General features: G+C 34.7%; 1 protein-coding gene across 2 annotated transcripts in view; it reads right to left on the bottom strand.

Moving 5' to 3' along the window:
* Positions 1-828: 828 nt before the first annotated feature.
* LOC108975189 (SEC14-like protein 2) overlaps positions 829-9,586 on the bottom strand; it is a 23,255-nt gene continuing 14,497 nt past the window's right edge. For both annotated transcript variants that reach the window (XM_018943530.1, XM_018943529.1), the window contains exons 2-8: positions 3,643-3,712; positions 3,524-3,567; positions 2,835-2,952; positions 2,451-2,741; positions 2,173-2,372; positions 1,225-1,534; positions 829-1,162 (exon numbers count right to left, since the gene is read on the bottom strand). In XM_018943530.1, coding sequence (XP_018799075.1) covers positions 1,017-1,162; positions 1,225-1,534; positions 2,173-2,372; positions 2,451-2,741; positions 2,835-2,952; positions 3,524-3,567; positions 3,643-3,712 — 1,179 coding nt within the window. In that variant the 3' untranslated portion in view covers positions 829-1,016. The remainder of the gene's footprint in view (positions 1,163-1,224; positions 1,535-2,172; positions 2,373-2,450; positions 2,742-2,834; positions 2,953-3,523; positions 3,568-3,642; positions 3,713-9,586) is intronic.

Below are 9,586 nucleotides of genomic sequence, written 5' to 3'. Positions count from 1 at the left end.
GGACTACGACAGAAGGCTTCTTGATGTTTCCCATCGAACACAGTATCACTATAGGTCATAGTCAGGCCTATGAACTTCTCTCGAAGCAATTCTTGCTGGGGTGCTTTCGTAGAAAATATGTCTGCAGTCACCTGCTTGGAGCGGAACCGCCTCGTAGAAGTGTCTGGAGGTCATTCCACATTTACTTCGACCACATCAAACAATACGCTGACCAGTCGTCGGGCGCAACTAACTTCTGWCAAGCGCTCTGACCGCCATTTACAKTGGAGCCATTAACACCTTCACCGACTCCCACTCAGTGCATGGCGTACTTAGAGTCGAACCACCACTCATTACAGCCGAAGAGCTGGCGTTGCCGCAAGAAACGAGAGTGACTAGCGTTACTGTAGCAAGTTAAAATTGTACTTTTCCAGAATAGATCCTGGCATATTAAATATGCAATGAGTCCACGCAAAACACTAGCTAYTTCTTTGAATGCCCTGTTAACCCTACTCATCTGACAAACTTCTCCCAGCACGTTTCCTGGGCCTACCGTTCGATGACGTCAAAGAAACCTTATCCAATCCTTACCACGGGGATTAGGTACGCGTAATACTATACTCTGTGCAGAGAAAAAAATATAATTTTAACACTGTCCTAAAATAATCGTATATAAAGCTATTTTTATTGTTTTATGATTTTCTATTTTACATACATACATAATATTTCTCATAATAGTATTTAATATATCATTTAGACTATAGTCAATAATAATTGCAAAATAATGAGTTTTCCTTAGTATATGGTTTATGAATCTTTGTTATAAGTACATACATATTTATGATTGTGTTCTTTTTTTTTTTGTCTTTCTTATTTGGCTTACAATATTTGTTACATTAGTAAAAAAAAATGACTCGATATACTGTGCGTGGAATCCGTCTGCATTTTTGGTTTGCTAGCATAGATTTATCACATCCCAGCCGACTCTTCGATTGCAATGTTCGCCCACTACTTAATTTCCCTAATAACTCGAGCGTTTAAGCGCCATTTTKTTCCACAATATCGGTTTGCTGCACTTGCGCCGAAAGCTCGGTRATGTCGTCAACGTCCGAGATCAAATCCACCCAATAGCGGAGACGTTTGCTGCGCAAGTAGCTGTGTGAGTTATCAAATACAACGGTGTCTAAAGAGAGAAGAGCATAAAACTTATCATTCCTTTGATAAAATAATGGCATCGTCACTTACATGTCGTATTGGGTCGCGTTGAGATGAAGCCCACTTCGTCCATCTCATTGGAATAGACTGTGCCGAGCGCYACTTCGCTACGCTTTTCACCAGACGACTTGTCAATGCTGTATATGCCGAATTTGATGTCGTAGTCGAAGGTGCGAAAATCCCATGATAACACTAAGTTTTCTTGTTTCTTTTCATCCACATAAAAGTCCAGTTTCAGTTTGTTGCCTTTATTTATTGTGGTCTCGGTATAGTCTTTATCATTGTCTTCAGTGCCYTGCTCGACAAACATGTCTTGCGGAATTTTTCCACCCCAAATTATCTGAAAGAGACAAGCAGAGAGTGAAGAAAAAAATGCTTAGATTGAAACCATTAAACCTCGGTTACAAACAATTTTGCCATGAAAAACTTGTTGGTTCCAACRTTTGTTGAAATTTTTAACTTCATAATGAAGTACTCAATATAATTTGYCAATCTCCGTCTATTTTTGGAGGTGATTTACTTTCTCAACATCTTTAACAGGAAGAGAATAAATGAGTTCTTGAGRTAGTCGCCTTTTTATCGAAGTTGGTCTGAAGTTTGTTTGGTCATGGGATAGTTTTTAGCTGATCTAACCCTCTGTTTTTTTTTTTTTTGGTATCCGCTAAGTTAGCTGATTAAGTCTTGAAGTAAACGGGCGGCTTGTTCTGTTTTTTTCTAACTATTAGAGAATGGGAATGTGTGTCTTGATGATTATTAGAATTATACCTCGGTATCAGGCCATATATGTATATCAAGCTTATATAAACTTTGATCGTCGCAGGCACAGACAAAGAACGGGCAAAGAGACAAAGTAAGGAATAAAATCGTCTCATCATTCTAAATACTTTCTCAGATATTACCTTATATCTACCCGGAATATTTCAAACTGTGTTAGACTTTGCTGAAGATAATAAGTTTATACAATTAGATTCGACTAACCTTAGATTTGCATTCTGGATCACCATTCTCATCCACATATTTACCACCAAAGCATTTGGGAAATATATTTGGATCGACATGGGAGAAGAGCGGTTCCTTCCACTTATCTGAACCGTTCTTGTAGATTTTTATTTTACTCATTGTGTATTCGTCCAGGAACCTTTTGACGAAATTAAAAGCAACAGAGAACAGTTTGGGTGCTATAAGAGGATAAAGAAAGAATAGATATATATAGTTAGTTAGTTCTAATAATAGTGGCAGCATTGGCTCTTCCTCACCATTGACTATGTAGCACATTTTCAACAATTCCGGATAGTTGCTTTCGTATTGCTTTACTGTAGATAAAACGCACTCGGCTGCCGGACGCCACGCGTACTGCTTCAAATTGAAATTGGCCATATCGAAGAAGACAACTAGCTGACGTGCCTGTGGRCCATGCGTTTTGCTCTGCTCGTAGCCAGCTTGCATGAAACGCTCCAGCAGTAGCACCAAGTAGCGTTGGAAGTCGAAGCGTGTGACGCAATGTAGCATGCCCCAAATGTCAAAATTATAGAATGGACAAACAATAACTGGAAAAGAAGCAAAGAAAGAAACAGACATATTGAAAGTCAACTGTAAATTTATTATAAACTCTCAACTCATAGCAGAGCGTTGTCACTCACCTGGCGAGCCTTCATTGTCATAGCCTATTAGACCGTAGGGCAGATATTCTCTGAGGGCGCGCGGCGCATCCCACTTCTCCAAGTTGTCCACATTCCACATAGCGCGTGTCTTCAGACTCTAGGGCAACCAAAAAACAAAGGGATTCTAATTTCTTTGCACTTAAATAGATGGAGTGGAATGATTTGTATATTGCAACTATTCGAATTTCACTGGAATTTAGATTTTGTTTTTAATCAGAAAATTCTCGGTGTTTTTGTGAATACTCGGTTATTTTTGAAATTCTTTGGGGATGACATTTGAATTTATTTCGGAAGTCTTTATATTTTTATATATAATTATAGGGCAGCACTTATGGTATTTTTTTGGTACATATATTTTTAATATTTTGGTTCAAAGTGTGATAGGCACGTAATCCTCGAGAAGACCGACTTATAGTGGATCTGAAAATACTACAAGCAGCTTTTCCAAGTCAAATAAAAACCAAGAGGCTCTATATTACACGTCGAGTTTCGACCACCTTTGAAAAAGGTATGTTATATTTTTTTAGTTCGGCCTTGGGCTCAAAATTTCTTTCTTCATTGATAGCATAATATCAACCCCCACATCAAAACTACATGGAAGTTCAGTAAAACTCATTGTCAGAGTCCTATTAACCCTATATAATTAGGTAAATATAAAACTAACTTACCGCTCGCAGCATTTCTTCGGCAGCCTCTGGGTCCCATTTTCGTGCTTCATAAAAAATAGAAAAATAAATAAATATTTTAAGAAAATTAAYTTGAGCACTTATGCGGATATGGTACATACCACGTAGCCAACGTAATAGAAAGTAATCATCATGGGTTTCATTGATCACATCGGAAACACTTTTGCGGAACTGTAAAAAGAATTGAAACGTTTTTTTTAATGCTGTTGATATAAAACTAGGATTTGAGAAAGGATTAGATATATATTTTTTGAGAAAATTTTTTTTTTTAGTAATACGCGTACTACTTTTAGTTAACACAATTTATTGTTATTTTTATTAATTTTTGGGGTGTTCTCCTTCAAAATCTAAGAATCAACTTCAGTTACAATAAAATTGGTCTAGTATTTCTTAGAAAACTGTTATGATAATTTAGTGTTTAAAGGCCTTTAAGACCCGGCTACCATTTTTATGTGGACTTTTTTTTAGATAATTGATATGATTATCGCTTGCCATGTACAATTAACAACTCATTGACTAGTTTTATTACAAATAAGTGAACATGACCTTGCTTACTCAGCTCATCTTTCTCCGCTGTGATAGTTTCTGAGCTGATTAGGTATTCAGAAACTCCGATTCGAAGTTATTAACTCATTTTACCGGATAAGGAGATATGCATATTACTTTAAATCGATCGCAACGCTTATTTATAAAAGAGGGTGACCCATGAATCATATTATCTGAAATTCGATCGACATATTTAAAATTTTAGCGCTTTTATAACTYTTGACATTTTTGAAATATACCGTTATTAGCAGTTGAAAASTTTGAATTCAATTTTTAAGTAATGRCRMTAAATATACATATTCGACKGAATAAACCACGCCCAGCATGATGCACAAAAAATAGCAGCCGTAGCTGAGAGTGTAGGAAAAGACCGTGGAGAGTCGAGCCCGAGCCATTTGCAGCAACTCGTATTGACCTATGGAACGACTTGACCCATTTTACGTCGAGATCTTAAATTGAAAGCGTACAAAAAAGGTCTTGTGCAAGAACTGAAGCCGCTCGAACTTCCCAAGCGCCATCGATTCGCTCCATGGGCTCCAAGAAGGTCCGACGTTTTTGAGCCTAATTTGGTTCATCCATGAGTCCCATTTCCGGCTTAATGGKTATGTAAAACAATCATAATTGCCACATCTGGGACGAAGACCAACTTGAAGAGATTCAAGAGCTGCAACCGCTATAACCGATTGTTTGAACAAGACTGCCCTACTTCGGTGAATAGATAATTTCACATTTTGGGCCAATTTCGTATAATATCACACCGTGACATTTTTATGTSAGGACATGCCTAAAGTCTAAGCGGACAATCCCTCTTCGATTCGGGCCTTAGAGCAAAACATCACGCGTGTCATTCGCTAGTTACTAGTCGAAATGATCGAATGCGTCATTGACAATTGGACTCAACGGATGGATCACCAAAAAAGAAATGCTAAAGTATGTTCTTAAGAAGTTTCTGTGTTTTTCTTTAAAAAAGTAGGGAACTTCAAAATGAATCACCCTTTATAAGTAGTCCATTGAATTATTTTTTCGTAATCTTTTCTAATAGATTATATTTTTAATCATTTAACCGAGCCATAAACACTACAAAATCTAACTGTTTTATTGTTGAAGTTACTGACCCCTTCGCACCTGCATGTCTACGCATATTATTTTGCTCTATGCTCCAACTGACACTGAACTGTTATGAGTAGATAACACTCTCTTTATTAGCAGCTGTTAAAGGCCGGTAATCAGAGCTAAGCTGTTTAAGTTCCGTTAAACAACTTTTAGGTTTTGTTAATTAAACTTATACTGTTTCATTATTGCATAAAAAAGTGTCGACCTTCAATTTGAATTCGCTTTGTGCTTGCAGCGCGATACGATCGATTTGTTGGATTCAGGTATCTGCATAAATTTGACTTAATCAAACGGACGCATCACAGTTAGTATAGACCTGTCCACTTTGATCAAAACGAAAGTACACTGTGCGCATGTGCGCATGTTGGAGCGCCGAAGTAAACTAATCACGAGTGTTTTTACATATAAATTATCAATATGAAAGCGATGACTAATTAATCTAATCAATTTATGTTTTAAGAATTTTTATTATATTAATATTTTATTATGTCATACATATGAATATGTATAGTATGTATGTCCTATATCTAGCAATAAGTTTACATACCTACACATATCTGCAACCTACTATATATATAATTATATATTAATATACAATACGTGTCTATAATCACTTTTAATTTCACATAAATTTTATTTACGAGTTCGATTACTATTTAATTTCTTCGTGCTTTACTTGGCAATTCTAACCACGTTTGTACAAAAGCTCTATTCATACGTACATACGTATGTACATATCTGCACAGTATATAATTATTGCCAAAGTAATTGGATAGGAAGTAAAATTGAAAATCTAAAAATTAAAAAAAAAAAAAATTCTTTCGTGTTTCAACGATGCCCGCAAGCGACCAATTATTTAAATGATGTTATTGAAGTAACATACGAGTATGTGTCTTTGTACCATAAGTATATATATATATGTATAATAATACAAATATATACAAATAAATGCTCGTACATACATATTAAATTACTGATTTATTGCTGGTTTAGATACTATTACTCAAAAACAATGTTCTTGCTAACTTCAGATGTAACAAATGAACCGTGTCTAGTTTAAATACACATTGACAAGTGTTTGTGAGATTTAAAATTTCAAAAAATCGTTTTTTAATTATATTTTTATATTATGCTATGTTTGGGAAACAAGAAAATATCACTCGGAGCCCAACCTGGGAATTTGACTTTAAATTTGGTCATAATCGTACTCTTTTTGGAAAAAAATCAGCTTAATTGGCATGAGTCGCGCAAAAACGCGTTTCATATCTAAAATATCATTTGACCGGACTCCCGAGAGATGTCGTTGCCATTTGTCTAACACTTGCTTTACGATTTTCAAGCACCATATCCTTTAGTTTTTCAATAATTTCATCAGTTGAAAATATTGAAGGTTGTCCAGAACGACGCATGTGTTCAACGATCTCTTAAACTTCTTGGAAGGTTTGTAACTTTCATTGGCTTGTGTTTTTGATGTAACTGAATCCTTTTGCAACATTCGCAACGATTCTGTACATGAAATTTGCTTAGAAATACAAAATCTGAGACTAATTATTTGTTCGATATTTTTATCCATTGTAAAAATCGCAAAGGTGTACCGACTTAAGCAGCTGCTGTWAAAAAAACTGGTTGACAGATCGCYCTCATATTTGACATACTAATTAAGGACAGACATACCAACTTAGCAAAATACATTTTACCATTTCGGAGAGCGGTCCTTAAGGTTAGACCGTCGGATACTTCAATYTTTGATCGTGTTTTTCTCGAAACAATTGTTTTCAAAGTCGGTTGCCAAGATTTTTCAGAAACTACTTAGCATTCTTATTGAAGTTTTRCACAATTATTCTAAATAAGGTAACCTCGTGATTGATCGAAAGATTTTTTTTCGACAATTTTTTTCAATGCAATTTGTGGTAAAATTAGACCTGAAATCAACCATGAAATTGAGCGGTGCCTGTGGAAGCCAGCTGCCACTGACTGAATTTCAAAAAAAATATATGAAAAATTCACAAAATATTTATATATTATTTATTATTATTAAAGTTGTAAAAGTTGTCTTTTATTATATGAAAAAATTGGTGAAAATTGCGCTTGTTTTGGTCGTCATAACCCACGTAACTACTTAAAGAACAAACGCTGAGTAGCAAAAAATGCTAACGACGCATATAGGAGCATTTGATCTCAAAAACCGGACAAAATTATTTAAAATGGTTTTATGAATGTAAATGAATAAAAATGCATGATTGCATATAAAAATGCAATATATTAAAATAAAACAAGTAAGGAAGGGCYAATTTCGGGTGCAACCGAACATTTTATATTGAATATATTTGAGTAGGAGGAGGTGCCGACCAGATTTTAYCTATTTTTGCTCATYCCACATACTACAAATACGCCACATACTCAAAAAAATGTTAGCTCGATTTCATTTAGGTACCTTACATACAAACACCAATCATATTGAGCAAGGTCAAGTTTATGTCCGAAAATTGTGGTAATAGTTATATGGGTAGTTTCAAGTTTTCGCGCAATTGTTTATATTTTAGGCGCAAAGAAACACTGTTATGAATAAAACATGCAGTATACAGCATAAGTGACCTATAAGTTCTAAAATCTTTATATCAACACATTTTTGACAGAATGAAATACTATTGCTARAAAAGGATTCTGTGCGAATTTCAATTTCATATCTCACAAATTGAACGATATTTTCGGTCAAAAGTCAATTATTGGTATCGGATCCACACGTTTGGTACCTMGGGGCTTGAACAGTTTTGGTTGGATTTGGGCAATTATTGGTCAAAAAATGGCTTACTTTAAGGGAATTATTACCGCAAAATTTTATTCCGTTATACTAATCAATTCTTTATTTGTGTACTGGAAAGTGAAAGAATCAAATGGAATTTTAAATTGTGTTATATGGGAAATAGGCGTGGTTGTAGTCCGATTTACCTCATTTTCACAGAGTAATCTAGGAATACGAAAGGAATGTTAAGTTCTAAATTTTGGGATACCAGATATGGGATTTCACCAGAAAGTGGGCAATTTCAAGAACAATAGAGAGTATCGTGAATAAGGACGTGCGTACTGTGCGAAGTCTAGGTTCCGACTACTTGTGGGGCAATATAGCGGGCCGCAGGTCAATAATTTAATCGGTTCATTGTAGAACGGTTACTTAGGTACTAACAAAAATCAATTTTGAGTAGCATYGCTGAACTTTGTAATTTTAAYTTTTGTCCGGKTTTTGAAGGAAAMTGCTCCWATGTGCGACGTTCTTAGGTGGATCATCTGACTACTAAGCAGCAAAAATTWCCCTACATTTCTATTATTTATATTTAAAACAAAAATATTTACTTCTCATATTCTTATATCAAGTATGATAGAATTAAAAACAAGTTTTGTRTCACTACTGGTCTTATAGAGCATTTGACAGCGAAATACATTGGTTCGTGACGTCGTGAATAAAATGAGGGTAATAATTGTATATTATTACATTACGTGTCGCAATATTATCTCTATCTTTCTTGTTTTAATATAAGATCTCGAATACATTATTCATTCAGACAATAAACGTCAGTGAATGTGTCCACAAGGAAGCCTTTCAATATTTCAATAATTTTCTGGTATGTGATTCTATCTTGTACTTCTACACTGTAGTGAATAATAAACTCATATATTAATATGATATTTAAAACACATTTATACTCGCACTTTGTACGTGTTGACTGTTTTAATTACGTAAAAGTGTAATAGGCATAAAAATATGATAATTACACTTACTATTAACTATATATATACTATAAGTTCATACGCGCCTTTTCAATTAATTATACAAATAGTTCTGATATTCGACTAAGAGGATATGCTATAAACTAGTTATAAAATCCTCATTTCAATAAAAAAAAAACGTGTGTGGTCAGTTTACTGCCATGCAGATACCTTACTTATGAAGGAAGGAAGGACGTAAGCATTAAGTCTGGCACTCAATCAGATTTATTACTGTATATTGTTACCCAACTAATAAACAATATAAAGAAACCAGTATTTTAATTAGAATGGCYTGAAATCTGATAATAATATTTRGCATTGACATGCAAAACGGCATTGAACTTCAAATTCAACAAAATCTTATGAGCAACTAAACTCTATCTCACACTTCCAAGATACAATTAATTTATTTAGTGAAACCCTGGGCTACTAACTTAATTGCAGACTTCAAAAACCAAAACAAAAAAATAAAAAGTAAGCCCCAAGATATATTCTCAAAGCGCAGAAAAAAGATTAAAAAAAATACCAGACGCATTACTAAGTTAAGGAAATCTACTTAGAAAACCGGTTGGACTTGGAAAAAATTGAATTCGCACCGTAAACGTCAATTTAAGCGAAATT

The sequence above is a fragment of the Bactrocera latifrons genome, unplaced genomic scaffold (assembly GCF_001853355.1).
Source record: "Bactrocera latifrons isolate USDA-ARS-PBARC rearing strain unplaced genomic scaffold, ASM185335v1 scaffold_620, whole genome shotgun sequence".
Taxonomy (NCBI): domain Eukaryota; kingdom Metazoa; phylum Arthropoda; class Insecta; order Diptera; family Tephritidae; genus Bactrocera; species Bactrocera latifrons.
The sequence above is the reverse complement of the archived record's forward strand: the minus strand, read 5'-3'. Positions and strand labels throughout refer to the sequence as shown.